This window comes from Hypomesus transpacificus, chromosome 23 (assembly GCF_021917145.1).
Source record: "Hypomesus transpacificus isolate Combined female chromosome 23, fHypTra1, whole genome shotgun sequence".
Lineage (NCBI taxonomy): Eukaryota > Metazoa > Chordata > Actinopteri > Osmeriformes > Osmeridae > Hypomesus > Hypomesus transpacificus.
In genome coordinates this window covers 9,781,474-9,797,920 of record NC_061082.1, presented here as the reverse complement: position 1 = coordinate 9,797,920, position 16,447 = coordinate 9,781,474, and the positions used below count along the sequence as shown (strand labels likewise).

Genomic DNA, 16,447 nt, shown 5'->3' with positions numbered 1-16,447 from the left:
TAAAGATTTACTTGACGTGAGAATGTGCGGACCATCACAGAAACTTTTGAGCAGACGTGAGAATGTGCCGACCGTCCGCAAGTCTTGTCTGGCTCTGTAACATGGCGAATTCTAACTGAAAAGTGCAGAGACTCACCAAACATTACAAAATAAAGTTTCCACTAGTACGTTTATGACGTTGACATTCAAAAAACATAAAAATAAAAGTTTGATCATTAATGTGGATGATCACATCAAAATGCCAAAACCCAAAACGGGAAATGCTATATTGCCTTCTGTTTATCAGGGGCGTGTCCAGACATTTTTGATAGGGGTAGCACAAGGGGTGGCCCGCCTCTGACTGGGCATAGGCTGGGCATCATATTTTATGAAATTGGGGTGGCCAATCAGATTTCAGGGGTGGCCCGTGCCACCCTAGGCCACTCCCTGAACACGCCACTGCTGTTTATACCGCCACCACTTAATAACTTCTGTTAGTTAAACTTGAGGCTGTCAAACGAACGACAAAATCACTCAGGAAATGCATGTCACGCTAACCCTATAGCTGCCATGCTGTTACGATGCGCCACCACTCGTTTCTTCATTTAAAGTTTTATATCGGACAATTTTTTCTTAATTTCTGCCATGGTCCGGTTCTCTTAACCCACAGCATTGATGGCCCTATAATAATAATGATAATTTTATTTGTAATGCACTTTACATTTAGTTAAATCTCAAAGTGCTCCAGGTTCAAAACAAGAAAGGGCGCAAATAGTGACAATTTTCCACTCTGCCGACTTTCTTTTGTCACTAATACCTGATGACAGGCCGCCAAACAGGACACATTTTCTCGCCTCCACCTCTGTTGTCAGAACCTCGATCTCACAGTCACCGTATTTCTTCGAATAAACGCTGCGGCGTTTAACGTTCATTTGGTGCGGCGTTTCTTCGAGGGCGGCGTTTCTTCGAAGAAATACGGTAATTCAGACAACGAAATGACCTCAGGAGCGCATTTATGGTCCATCTGCATATTAATTTATGGGAGGAGGCAAGGCGGGGTCAGTGGCTTGTTCACATGCGGTCATTCTCACGTTGATTGTGATTTATAAAGGAAAGGTGCGCAGGACCTGGCGTACGACCGGTTTTATACATGTGAATATTTCTGTGCGTAGGTACTTTTCGAGGTTTGGCCGTACGCCATCTTCTGGTATGAAAGCTGCGCAATCCTTTATACATGAGGCCCCTGTTGTAGTCCCACTTGAAGCTGGGGTTGCTCACTCAACAGTGCCTTCACACCAAATGCTGCTCCTTTAGTCTTGTAGACATGAACATAAATAGTTTGTGAGCTCAAGCTGTCCAGCAGGAGACAAGAAAGAGGTTTGCGATAAATAGCCTCCAGGGGTATAAAAAAGCTCTGAACGTTTTACTTTTTCAAGTCTGCATGTCTCGCATGGGCCGAAGTGCTGGGGGCTGTGTCTACCTGCCTCGGGTCTTTATGTCCTGGGTAGGGATGAAGTCCATCTCAGACCCAGACAGAAGACAGGTGGGAGAGCTGAACACTGGTTGCAGGGCAGTGACGGACTCTGTAAGGGCTGATAAATGTATCTGTCACGCACACTTATGGATCAGTGTATACAAGGTGGACAGGACAACTCCTGCTGCATTCACCAGCCGGATAAAGAGGCATTGACTATCTTGACTATCACTCACCTACAGCAGAAAATGAAGACCAGAAGAGATTCTACTTCTTTCTCCAGAGTATTTGAGTCTGGTATTTTCCTTGCTGGGTGAAATAAGTAAATTTGTGTTGATGAACTAATGCTTTTGAGACAGACAGGACATGACCATGAACAATTTAAGGCAATAGCATTTCACCAGCCTACATTTTATCAGTCAGCCCATTCCTCAGTCTATTCTGTTGCAAAATGTTCTTCCCTGAAGTGAACACATACTTTTAAAGTGACCAGTGAGCTGTAGGAAGTGTAATGTGGGTGTAGTAGACCCTCACTTCCAAGGAGCAATTTGAGTTCTCTTAGGGACCTTTCCAGAATATAAAAGAGATATAATATTCAGTTTTCTCTGAGGGCTGATAAAACTTCCTCCTCATGTGAGCTCTTATTTGTGGCAACATGCTATCACTTCTTGGGAGCCTTCTGGGTGAATGGGAACACTCACAACAGCAAACTCCCATTACACTATCTCTCTGTAACAAAAACACTCTCACTGAAAGCTTAGTAATGGCCCTGAAATCTCCAATACGGTATGTGTCCACCAATCTAAAATCCAATACAATTATGAGCTGATCAGCAAAAGGGCAAAGTTCATTGTAAGGACAAGGTCCATTATCTGGTTTTGTTGCTCCTATTAGCCAGTCATTATTGAAGGCAGTTATGTTCAGTATCATATGGATGTACTTAATGAGACTTTTTTCCTTTGGCTTGCAGCTGCTCCAGGGGAGACACAGCAATTCGCTGGTGAATGAGGGCCTGTCTAAAGGTGGAATGAGCCTATCAAAGCTACGTTGCTGTAGTTAATCACCATCAGTTCGAAACCAACTATTCTGATTTAATAACAGCTAAAACACACTTAAGATAAAACACGCAGTTTGGTCTCCTAGACAAATAATAATCATTATTAAGCAAAATTCTAATGTGTGGGTGATTTCTTCAAGCCAATTAAAACTTTAAATTCGGAACAACTTGTCGAACGTATTCGCCAACAAAGAGTGAGGGGTGATAATTGAATCAACTTTTCCTTTTCCAACCCATTTGAGCAATGGCTCTCGGGTGTTGTGTCAAACCTCGTTAGCGTCTCTCTCTGGGTAATTCACCTGGACCCTCCGCTGTCTCACTAATAAACATACAAGTAATCTATTGTGACAGAATAATAAAACACGCAAAGAAATATGCAATTAGGTGCATGATCTGTGGAGATGAGCAATTAAGGGCTTGCACAAAGCCCCAAATCTGACTTTTAATCAGGTTTGGGTGTGTTCACCGTGCATGTACACTACAGGATCATCCCCTCATGAATAATCTGTTAGCGCTGTTCTGAAGGTCCGGGAACAGCAAAAAGCTCTTTCTACCTGACCTTTGACGATAAACTATGCTAAAATACAAGATTAGAACTGTCAGTTACACTGCGTCAGTCTTCCTGTCTGTTATGTTTTAATCTTGCTAGGGGAGTAAAACTTTGTTAATGTAGTTTATATCAATGTGGGCCAGTCTTATATCATATTAACATATTAATAGGTTAGGTTAGGTAGGCATGTGTACTGTATCCACAGTTATGTCCGAAGCTAGTATGAAATACAGGTAAGAAAGCCCCAGTCCTCAGACTAGTTTTAGAGAACTCACAGTCCTGTCAAAAACTGGGTCCACTACTCTGATTCAGAATCAAGTGAGAAGTGAGAAGGAAAGTGAGAAGCAGAGGTATCAGCAACATAAAGGCTCTAGTACCTTGGGTGTTGACACAGAGGACGGTGTTGACCATGATGCCAGGGCCACAGCCTCCTTTGCTGGGCACACACAGGGCCCCTGGCTGGCTCTGCCACAGGTAGCACGCTGGCTCCTCACAGGGAATGGACTCCACGAGGTGGACACAGCTGTCTGGAGAACCAGGAGGAGACCAGAGGACCACCCTCCTCCTCTGTCTGAACCCTGCAGAAAGGGACACAGGGTGGGGAGGGAGCAATTAAGAGAGAGACAAGAGAGAGAGACAGAGAGGAGAGAGAGAGGAGAGAGAGAGAGGAGAGAGAGAGAGAGAGAGAGAGAGAGAGAGAGAGAGAGAGAGAGAGAGAGAGAGAGAGAGAGAGAGAGAGAGAGAGAGAAAGAGAGGGAAAGAGAGGGAAAGAGAGGGAAAGAGAGACAATGCAGAGAAGGAGGTCATGGAGGAGGCAAAAGGTTGTTGTAGGGCACACAACTAAAACTATTCCCCTAAGTTTAAAGGTAGAGGGGTAAACTGAAAAATGAATTAACTGAATATGCTGGAATGGCAGTTATTTGACTGCGAGAGCAAGAATGGTCAAAGTAAGGTTAAATAAAATAAATATCTAATTACATGGCAAATGAATTAAATCAATTACAAGGCAAACATGTTACAAAGTGAAGGCTTACAATCTTACCCACTCTACCCTGATTATTGTAAATCAGAGATAAAGAGTAAGAGGTAAAGAAGGAAAAGGAGTAGGACAAGCAAGAGCTGAGGAGAAGTCCACAGGAGATTGAGAATCCAAAGAACAATGCTTCACAATTCCCAATTATTATACCCAACTATTATTTGCAGAACAACCAATCAGACCAAATCTTGGCCCTTACTTATGAACATATGACTAGCAATGCAACAGTAAGTTACACAATGAGGTGTAAGACCCATCAAGTAGAAACTCCGTCCAGCAACTCCAGATTTTAGCAAATGTGAGATGGGGGCAGGGTGACACGCAGCCTTACATTGTAAAGGGGAGTGTGATTGGAGAAAAAGAAGGATGGGAAGAGAAAAGAACGGAAGAGCATAACAACAAAAGAGAGAGAGAGGGAGATGTGGACAAAAAGTGATTTCAAAGCGTTGTGGATGACCTCACACCACTTCCCATCACTTCCCTCCACCTCAACACCCTCAAACACCCCTCCCAGGGCCCTCCGAGATGTGTTAAAGGGATGGGAAGACCTGATGAGAATGCTCCTTCCTGCCTCCCCATACTCACATCCCACACTTCAGACAACCCTGCTCTCTCCACCACCTGCTGCTAGCTGAGGGTCAGCCTGGGCTAGACTCATCTATAGCTGGACTGTACACATACACACACACAACAGGAGATGGATTACAGATGCATAATTGTACATCTATTATATATATATTATTATAGGACTGTCAACTGAAAGAAAAGAATAGTGAATCGTTCACTGTGTCATCTCCATATTGGAAGGAGCAAGTGAGAAAAAGGCTTGTTTTCCCCTTGTGAATGAATCTCAGCACACCTGATCTCACCTCACTTTGTCTCCTCTTCACTCTTTTCATTGTGTTGATGGCCTCTAACTTTATATATGACATGGTGCTTAGGTGCTCCCCAGCACTCTGCACAGGGCCTAAAGACAATGATTGTGGAGATCTAAGACTTAGAAAATAATCACTAACGCCCTGCAGTCTGAGGTACTGAGCCAACATGAGACTCTGCAAAACCTCAGATACATCAATGTCGAGTACCTGGAGAATGAAAGCGGGGCTGGTGCGGGGGTTTCTCACCAAGTTTTTACTTTTTACTCTCTCGTATCGTTTCCCTTAATAAATCTCAGGCATCAGTGGCCTGGTGTTTGCGGCCTTGGATGCACTCGTAAAGCACTTGGAGCACATGTTCTATTCCTTCTGTCACAGCACACATTGTTGAGGCCGCGTGCCGGGCCCTTGATAAGAAGAGGATAACATCAACATGTGTAAGCACAGCTGGTGACATTGATAACAAAGTTTATCATCCATAAATGTTACAGTTAGATCTTCAGACTCTCTTCCCACATCCTCTGAAAGCGCGACGTAGAGCAAGGGTTTCTTACCCGTATCTATGTCTGTATGTCTGTATAGTATGTATGTACAGTATGTATGTATGTGTACAGTGAAAGCAGGGCTCCATATCTGCAAAACTCCTTGCCAATATGATTGAGTAAAAAAAAAGTTATGTGATTAACTGAACAAGGAAATTGGATTGGATGGGTTCGAGGATGGTGACAATGGTCAGTCACTGATCCTGTTTAGTGACAGCAGCGGAGCTCTCAAGTATATCCAGCAGACAGAGAGCTCATGGGTCCTACCAACCCTGTCATTATAACCATTATGGTAAACGCAAGGTTGCCAGTCCATCGGCTGCCTCATCCTCTCCAGAGAGTGTTTTCTCAGTGTGTTCTTAGGCAGTACTGCCAGGTAGAAACTACTGTTTAATTTGTAATTCAACAAAAATGAACCCCCACGACGGATGACACCAGCTAACCCCAGGATACCCCACAGACAAATTACTTCCACCACTCATCCACATCCTTGAAGGCCCCTCTCTCCAGGGGAGTCTCTCCCTCTCCAACACGCTCCCCCTCTTTCTCACTCTCTCTTGCCATCTTCCTCTTCTCCCCACTCTCTCTCTTGCCCTCTACCTCTCTCACACACCCTCTCCCCACTCTCTCTCTCTCTCTGATTCCCTCTGCCAACACCCTCTCACTACAGCCATTGATCCTTGAACCTCCACCCATCCCCTCTCCCCAAACCTTCCCACATCCCCCTCCTCAAACCTCTCCCACTAACCCCACACCCATCTCAGAACTGTGAGGGGAAAAAAAGAATTTGGCATGGTACATCCCTCTGGATATGAATAATTGAAAGCTGCTGGCGGTCATATCAGATTGTATTCCTGCAAAGGAGTGAGAGTGTCTCAGCTGGCTGGCCGTTGCTTGCTTCTTATCAGTCCTGCTTTACTGCCCGCCTCTGGTCAGAGAAGCAATGTTATTACGTCTCTCCGACATTCACATTCACAAGTCCGGCATAACTTAACACAAAGGCTAGAATGTTGCTTTGGGAAATGTACATTTTAAATGTGTTGGGGGGGAAAAAACTAAAGAACACGTTTTTCTTTGGAGGCTCGGAATAGCACCTCTGCTCCACCATGCTCTGAGCCTGTGGACGGGAGTGAATGATTGTGGGTAGTTATAGTGATTAGCTGTAACAGAGTAGTAGATGACAGCTTCAGAGAACCAACAGATCAAAATCAGAGGTCTACTTGTAAACAACAATAATCACACACTCAATTACATTACAGGAATGGGACTGTACCATATAATAATATGCAGTTCTCATTTTTGAATTGTTTTTTTCATAAATGCTGTTGAATAATCTGTGATTTAATGCACATGCACTGTAGAGCCCAGTTAAAAGGAGAGCCTAATTTATTTTGTGTACACTAAAGGGGATGTTAGGTCAGTCAGTTAAGTTCAGTACTGTGTGTCTGCGTGGACAGGGTCTGAATGCTGTTGTGACGGCCGTCAACTATAAGTCTCTGAGACCCATGGGGACATTATGGTCCATCACTTATATAAGGAAGGAGGTCATTCTGTCCTTTAGCACACTTTTTATCCCTACACATGCGCACGCGCGCGCACACACACACACACAAACACACATACACTGGAAAAAAGCAGAATACAAGGACACATCGCACAACTGATTGGTGCACACACACACACACCTCTAAAATGGAGACATACTGAATCCGCACACACACACACAAACACACACACTCAGCCTTACTGAGAAGCAAACACATACGTAGCAGATAAAACTTAGTGTGCTGTGATGTAGTGATGCCCCTAACTGGGCTGAGCCATAGGTATGACCTGCTTCTGTTCCTCATCAGGTTGAGCAGCTAAGACATGCTTCTCTACTACCTCCATCTGTTCCTCCCTCCCTCTCTCTCTGTTTATCTCTCTCTCTCCTCCTTCCTCCCCCTCTATTTCTATTTCTTCTCTTACCCTTTTTTCTGTCTCTGCCTCTTTTACATCTTCAGTTCCTCTCTCTCTCTCTTTCTATATCCCGCATTTTTTTTTAACCTCACCCTGTTTTCCCTACTTGCTCTCTTCCTTTTCTTTACCCTCACTCCCCCCCTCCTCTCCCCCCAGTCCATACCTTTGCGTCCCTGGGCCTCCAGGCAGTTGTCGTGCAGGCAGGGCCCCCAAGGGCCCCAGGGGGAGAACAGGCAGGCCTCAGGACACAGGAGGGAGCATGGCTGGACAGCAGTGGGAAGCTCCATGCCAGCACACAGACGCCGGCTCACAGGCCTGGATACTGCCGTGGGAGAGGAGGGAGTGAGAAGGGACAGGGGAAAGACAGGGAGAGACCGGTGGGGAGGAGACAGGAGGGTAGGGGGAGACAGGAGTGATGAGTGATCCTGGCGGAGAAACAGGAGTAGCAGGAGAGTGTTAAAACTAGGGTGCAGTGGAGGAGTAAAATGAGGGTGCAGACTCTCCTCATCCTCCCAGGCCCAGTGCGTGGGGGTGTGTAGGGAGAGAGACAGGGGCTGTTAGCATGCTGCTGTCAAGGGGACTGTGACTGGACTTGATGGGAGTGAGAAACGTTATTACAGCACAGTTAGCAGGGTCTGAGGTAATAACTAGTGCAGTGCCCATGCCTGTGATGCAGCCGGTGATTAAGATATTGGTTAGTTGATTCGGTCTTAACATAATTGGAGTTAGTGTGCATTAGCATTAAAGGGCAAGTTTGGGAACGCAGGCAGAGTTTTCTACATAATGGCTCCGTATAATGACCAGTCCCCGGAAGGATGCTGATAATGTCAGGATATGAGGAGTTTAGAAAAAGATTAGGCTAAATCTAACACCATGGTGGTCAATTTAGCTTGTTGGCAGTGCATTGAGTAGGCAAAATTTGAACTGTGTTCTTGTCATAGCCTATGCCCATTGATGGCTTGTGAGATCAATGGCTCCACATGGTTGTATGTAGCCATTTTGGCTGTCTCTATTGAGATCCATGCAGCTCTACATGGAGGTTACACGTTTATTTATTTTTTCAAAAACTCAACCCGCTCAGCCAACAACTTTAAACGCAGCACTGCACGTTCTTGGGTCCTGTGCAATACACTTGCCGGATATCATATGATGTTTGCAAGCTGCTAGACCTTTTGATACATTTGAGAAGATTGATAAAACCTTAGGTCAACTCCAGTACACCTCTAATGGCTTTTGACAGAGCTAGAGTTAATTTTCGATTAATCATTAAAAAAATATATAAAAATGCACTATTTATAGGCTATAGTAAAATGCAGTGAAAAAAGAAAACACAGCGTGTTTACGCATTAAGATATGTATTACAAGAAGAACAACTCTTTCTGTACTCCTAGCAGCGGAGCCGACAGCTAGAAGTCGGTGCTCAAACACTAGTGATGGGAAATTCGGTTCTTTTTACTGATTCGGTTCTTTGAATCTCGTTCAGTAAAATGAACAAATCTTTTTTCGAGTCATTTGTTCATTTCAGGGGGGGGGGGGGGGGGGGGGGTTGGGGGCTAGGGGGCTATACGTCCACTGCAAAGGACGTATAGCCCCTATACGTCCACTGTAGGTTAGTGCATGACATGTGCACCAGCAAATACTATTTCAAAATAAATTCCTGCATTAAAATAATGTATCATGAGTTTGTATGATTTGGTCATGTATTATCACACTAGCATTTAATTATCACGTCAAACAATTACACTGCACTAAACTGTAAGTGTAAATGTAAAGTGAAAATAACAAAACCAGTCAGTATGATGACTTGAGCGAATATCATTCATTCACGTCTTACTAAAACAGCGGCCACGCAAAAGGGAATAAGGAAACTGTTTCCTCTACTAAAAAATACAATGCGGGTCACGTGAAAAAAGGATCCAAAGACTCGTAGAAAGACCGAGTCGGGGAAGGAACTAATCATTCGTTTCCTCTAGCTACAGAGCCTATGCAGGTCACGTGAAAAATGATCCAAAGACTCGTAGAAAGACCGAGTCGGGAAAGGAACGAATCGTTCGTTTCCTCTTGCTACAGCCTATACAGGTCACGTGAAAAATGATCCAAAGACTCGTAGAAAGACCGAGTCGGGAAAGAAACGAATCGTTCGTTTCCTCTAGCTACAGAGCCTATGCAGGTCACGTGAAAAATGATCCAAAGACTCGTAGAAAGACCGAGTCGGGAAATGAACGAATCACTCGTTGAGAGGACTCGTTACTCCCGAGTCCTTATAAGGATTCGTTCAAAATGAACGAATCGTTCACGAACGACACATCACTATCAAACACAACTGAACCTCGTTTTTTTCCGGCTAGTTAACAAAGCTTCATAAAAACCTTCACCCTCAACAATATTTAAGGGTAGCATATCCATCTCGATGGATTTGAAGATCCGTTGGGTAATTTTCTCTGCTCGTTGTGCATCGCAGCTCCTCCGTGCTAACATCGAGAGCAGGATGCACCGCCACTAACCAGGGTTGTATACGTTCTTCAAGTGGTACATCATTTGAGTCATGGAGGAGGAGGAGTTGTATTTATACTCAGCTTTGCAGTGTTGGCAGTGAACAAAATCATTTTTAAGTCAAAATGGTCTCACGCTACACTTCGCTGTGACCTCTTCATGTTTACTTTTGAAATACATGGAAACTTGCCGGTAACTGAGTAGGCCTGTGGCGTTTTTTTCCAAACATTGCCTTTGTGTGGTAAAATGTTCAATTGCTGCCACAGAGCGAAATCCATTGCATTCCTTCAAGACTCACAGTGCGCAACAGAACACACATTCGTTTTATCGATGAACAAATAATGTCATCGCCAAAATTCTTGATTATCAATTAATCGATCTTCGATTAATTATGCCCATCCCTAGTGCACAGAAGCGTAAACCGTCCGACGCGCAGCGGAGTCCATTATCAGGTGATAATGTACACCTTGAAAGGGCATTATCCCGCTAATACCATGGTCACTTGCCAACTATTTTTTTTACAAACATTCATGTTTTCATGCATTTTGCAACGTTTTTCAACGTTAGCCAACTTTGATATTTCTAGTCCGCTTAGCTCATAGAACCAACACCGGCTTTCCTTTGGCTGAGCTCAGTAGCGGAGAAGGGGTGGGGGCGGAGGTGCCGAAAACCCCGGGCCCCGCACCCCAGAGGGCCTCCGATCTATGTTTTTTTTTAATCATTATTTCTGTTTGGCAACAAAACTTTGATTGTATCCATGGTAGACAATTTTACTAAATATATATCGGCCTACATTTTCCGAAACATTTGTTACCCCGATGCTGCTCGAACGTTGGAGTTCTTGCGGAGTTCTATCCGGAGGATCTGTCTAAGGCCGATGATGTGGTTGACGAATTTGTTACATTTCGTAGGCAACTATGTACCATGAGCTGAGCATGGAAAAACATTAACTAAACACACACAGCATCCTACCATTTCTCATTGACAACGACATGGACCGTGCTTTCGGTCCGTGTACTTTGCGGCCAATGGATATTCGTTTTAAAATTAGAAAACCAAAATCGAGTGACGAGCTGTTCCCCGATTACCATTTAGAAATAGGAAAACAAAAAACGGAAAGCGACCCATTTTCCGTTTTTTTTTTTATAATAGAAAACGGAAAACGAAAAAACGACCCGTTATCTGATTTTCTTTGATGTGCTTAAACATGGAAATCGGGAAGTAAAATTGTGTGTGGAAATATTATTTCTCAATTTTGCATAGATTTTTGTGCAGTGACCCGGAAGTTGCTCCCACAAGCTTGACAGTCACTCAGGGCTGCGTTTCCCGAAAGCATCGTTAGCCTAAATTGATCGTTGAGTCCATCGTAGGATGGATCTTAGTTGTACGGGCCGTTTCCCGAAACCATCGTAGCTAAAGAGGCACTTGAAAATCCAGACCAGTCGTAGATCACTAAGTGCATCGTAGCACAGAGACTCAGTGGAGACACACGTAGGCCGACCATGAAAACTACATTAAACTCATGCTGAAAGTTACTTCCGATGGAAAATAAGATTATTTTGGTTCTCTTTTTACACCAGTTATGATGGAACTGGGATATTTGTTAAGCCATACAAGTTTAAGTGCCAAAAACATATCTGAATCCGGTTTATTCTCAAGTAAATTTAGGTTACACAAAATAATTTGATTTAGTGGATTTGGCGCATGCAATGAAGGTATTTAAAAAACTGTCAGTCTTATTCAAAATACAATAAAATTGAAATATGGCTGTTGTAATGTGGAATAGTAACTAGAAATGCATTAACGTAACGCTTTTACCAGTACAATAACACAACAACAAATGAACATTGAAGATGTTTATTAGAATTATAGGGCTGGTAGCACGCCAAGCCCGGTGGATGAAGAGGCTGGTGGCAGAGAGCCGAGCCTGATGTTGGGAGATGGTGGCGCCCAGGAACTGGAAAGACTCCACAGGGTTGACTGGGAAGTCACACAGGGTGAAGGGGCCAGGAGGGAGTGAAAACTACTACAAATACAAAAATCATACATAAGCCATTGAAGGTAGTATAAGTCCTGCACCGCAGACTTGTCCCCTCTGGTTGTGGGGAATTGGATGTGGTCTGGGATGTGGCAAAGTCATGCAGTTGTGACAGCCTGCACACATCTTGAAACTGAGGCCTTGAGAGCCCATGTCCATCTCCAATAACCTCCAGAAAACTGCCAGTGGCATAGAACCTTAACACTTCCAGTAGTTGGGTTGCAGGGGTCAGTGCAAAGGACCTCCTTGTTAGCCTCTGCAGGTCTGCTTTTATGTGGTTCAGGAGCATCATGATATCATGATGTCATCTGACATATCTTACATTCACAATGAGTATAATTGATCAACCATCAATTAATGTAGAGTTGATTATTCATGTCAGAAACAATGATTCCATTATGTGTGTCATTTGTCACAATGTCATTTGTGGTCAATATGTGAGAATTATGAGATTACAAACATGGTCTTGAAAAGCTGTTGGCTTATGCAAGATTGTAGATATAGTCAGCACTAGAAAATAAGACAGTAAATATGTTGGATTGAGATGCTTGTATTTGTACATTGAATTATTTAGGCTGCTAGCTGGGACATGCCATGTGTGACACCATTTACATGCATGGTTTTTAACCTTGTGATTCAATCAAGTAGTAAATATAGGACTCATATATATATTTGCCTATGGAAAGTGTAGTGTACCGCACCGGATCTAGCTAGAACGGAAACAAAACAACAGGCACGCCACACACACTTGTTTGGGCTTGCGAGCCGGCTAAAGACGGCTTACATGGATCTATAAGGTGAAAAAACATGTAAGGATTGGACAGGCAACACTGAATATATGATACAATACACAATTCAGCCTTTACTTAATTTAAATAAACATTGTATGCTTAGGCTATAAGGTAACTTACATTTGACTCTACCTTTTTGATGAAATTAAAAGGGCCTTGTGAACTTCATTTCTTCAAACAAGAGCTTCCTCACCTCAATTTGGAATTAATTTCCAAAGACCTCCTATTGGTATTTAGCATCCTGTGTCGCTGATTGCAGGGTCTCAACACCGGTGTAAAACTTAGATGCAGCATAGTTTGCACGTTCACCTTATTGTCTTTGCCTTCATGTAGCATCATACAATGTACATTGAAAAGTACTCAAATAAGTAGCCTATAATATATGTATAGTTTTCTATAGCGACAGAATTTTTTTTTGTGTACCATAATTCGTTAAATATTTTGGTTTTAATTTTAAAGTCTTAAAGTTGCGTCAGAAGAATCACATTTCAGTACAATGGACAGCGTCTTGTTAAGTGCAACTTAAGAGACACGTACGATGGTTCTCCTTACGAGCATGTTCGGGAAACGCACGTAAGAAATAACGATGGATCGTTATTTTCATCGTAGAGAACCCTCGCAACAGCTACGATCCATTGTTATCGGGAAACGCAGCTGGTCCACATATTCAGGATGTCAGCAGAGGGTGCGCTGCCATTTGTACGAAAGCAAATCAGTGACATAATGTTTTGAATTTTAAAAGGCATTGAATACTTAATATTGAAATTTAAACAACACTGAATTCACATCTGAATGTACATTTCAATGAAAAAAATCATCTGACCCAAAAATTCAAGACTCGGAAATTCAGGTTGCTCAAATTTGAGCCCCCTAAAAAATTGGACCTTAAAAATTTCTGAGCCTATCAACTTTGAGCCTAAAAATTTATATCTTAAAAAATGTGAGCCTTATGGAACAATAGGTTCATTGTAATCAATAGGAAATCATTGTTTAAATAGGCTATGATTGGTTTGAATTGTGTTTGAATTGTGTTTAGTTATGCATTGTGTTTGTGAATGTTGTTATAATTTAAATGTCTGGTAACCTTTTTGAATATAAAGCTTTCTTCAAAAAATATAATTTAAACTGTACTTATAGAGAATACAACAAGATCTGTAAAGCAATACCGATACCATTACTGCAGTTAGTTCAAAGCACATTGTTATATGTAAGAATAAGACCTTTACCAAATGTTTTTATTAATGATTGTACTTTATTTGACAGTAAATGTAATAATACATATATTAGTGATGCTTTGAAATCTAAATCTTTTTTTTATAACAGAGGATTGTGTGTACAGGTTCCGAATATGGTTGCATTGTCCATAAAAAAAAACATTTCAAATTCATTAAATGGCCCATTTCCCCAAAAGTCAAAGAAAATCACTTTAAAATAATTTATAAAATATATCTGGTCGCTGACTTTCTTAGACAAATATTCAAATTTGGTGTACAACCACAGAATGTCTAATATAATATGTCTAATATAATATATAAATCCTTAAACAGGCTTTGGTAGAACCTTCTTTATTTTGTGAGGTGGCTGATGAGACTCTGGAAACATGCTTCAGTCCGATGTAATCAAATTTTGCATTGAGGCTCTATTGCTCTGTGAGCAATTTTATCGTTCATCTGCTCTCCTATGCGCCCTCTGCTGACATCCTGAATGTGACTGTCAAGCTCGTGGGAGTAACTTCCGGGGGGAACAGCTCGTTTCCCGATTTTGGTTTTCCAATTTTAAAACGAAAATCCATTGGCCGCAAAATACACGGACCGCTTTCCCCAACCTTGCATTCTTTATCGCATTTACTTGACAATTCCGATAAGCTGTGGCAGAGAGGACTTTCAGCCGTCTGAAATTGATAACGAGTTTCTTGCGATCAAGCATGGGAGAGGAGCGGCTGTCCAACTAAGCGTTGCTGTGCATCGAGAGGGACATCGAGATTTACATTATCAAAGTAATCGCCAGAATTGCTAACGATAAGAACAGACAGATGATGATTTAAATTGGCAAGGGCATTTGATGTGGCCTATGTTTCATGTCTGCATATAGCCGATTCTGCCTTTGTAAAACTAAAGTTAAATAATGTGTTTATGTTTTGACCTGTGTATAAGCTTTGAGTTTGCTGGTTTGGAATATCCCAATACACACAAAACAAAAAAAAGAAAATGATCATATCTAATCGAATCTTTGTTCAATTGTAGCATGCCGGCTGTAGGTGGCCTGCTACAGTGCGCGTCACGCGTGTGTGTTGCACAGATCATTAAACCCATTTTATGCATGGATTTGTGTAGGCCTACAATATACTGTGTGTGAGAGATTCTAATGAATGCTGAATGTGAGCCTACTGGCCTACATTTTGTTCGCACATTATGGGCTATGATGACTGAACACATGTATTAGGCTAATATGTTCTGTTCACAAAAGAGGTTGCCATTGGTTACTTTTTATTGTTATATTTTATTGCACTGCAAAATATTAATAACAGGGGGCCCCCCAATCAGTTTCCACCCCCCCTGAGACACAACCCATGCTCCGCCCCTGGCTGCGCTACTAGCCCGAAAGCTAACGTTATGCTAGCAAGATTCAAAGGCAATAATAACTACTTACTAACCCAGAGTGAGATCATGCCGGGAAATATCAAACTGAGGCTGGAACGTACCGACCGAGCAATAGCGAGGTCGATACGGCAAAGCCGAGGTTTGATATTTCCCGGCATGACCGAACGGTCGAGGTTAGTAAGTAGTTTATTATATGGCATTTTTAGCTTCTTTTCATTTTGTAAACGAAAATAAATGGTACCTCTAGGCTAATTGTAGCTAGCTCTCAAGTCTTCTCACGCTGTGTTTCAAGTGTTGCCTAGCAAATCATTACTTTTGATAGGAAGCGGACAACATGTTTTTTGCTAAGATGGCTTTAATTTCAACACAAAATAACGACACAAGTGATTCAAAGAGTCTAGTCTTCATCCTCACTTTCGATGACAAATCTTATCAGCATCATCTGGGGCCTGTTCCACGCAGTCCTAATAATTCAAGTCAGATTTACGTAGTCAAGCTAATTGCGCGTGCACCCTATTTTTTTACAGCCTGAGAGGTAAAACATGGATCAAACAATCTACCACGGCAAAAGCAATGCACACGGCCACATGACTTCTTCCAGAAACAACGTTCCCTTTAAATCGTGTACAATGACAGCTCCCTCATCCAAGTAAAATGACACGCCATGATTGACGTCGTGAACGATAAACTACGTAGGTTGAGGACCTTTTTAGACCTTCGTTGATTAAAAAATACCCGCTAAACTAATCTGAATCTTTGACATTGTTTAAAATAAATAGCCTACTATTAATTAAAACATTATCCAGTAGCCTAACTTTTTAACATGGGTTTTGTGTCGGGGAAATGGAGGGCGGATTTAGGTTCGTTTTGCAATTGTAGGCTACTGTTAACAATTATATTGCTATGATAATTATACTCGGATAATTTAGATTGAGATATAGGCCTATGCCTGATGCCTAAACATTTGAAATCACAAACTAACATCCATAACGCTACATTTAACGGCTATGGTGCGTAGCCCATCAAAGCATTGTTCATCATTGTTTAATGCAT

At 42.4% G+C, this 16,447-nt stretch overlaps 1 protein-coding gene across 1 annotated transcript in view; it reads right to left on the bottom strand.

The window, feature by feature from the left end:
• The window catches only part of thsd7ba (thrombospondin, type I, domain containing 7Ba), a 284,654-nt gene that overhangs the window by 197,463 nt on the left and 70,744 nt on the right, over nt 1-16,447 (bottom strand). The window contains exons 7-8 of the mRNA XM_047047538.1: nt 7,636-7,794; nt 3,438-3,638 (exon numbers count right to left, since the gene is read on the bottom strand). Of these exons, the coding sequence (XP_046903494.1) occupies nt 3,438-3,638; nt 7,636-7,794 (360 nt within the window). The remainder of the gene's footprint in view (nt 1-3,437; nt 3,639-7,635; nt 7,795-16,447) is intronic.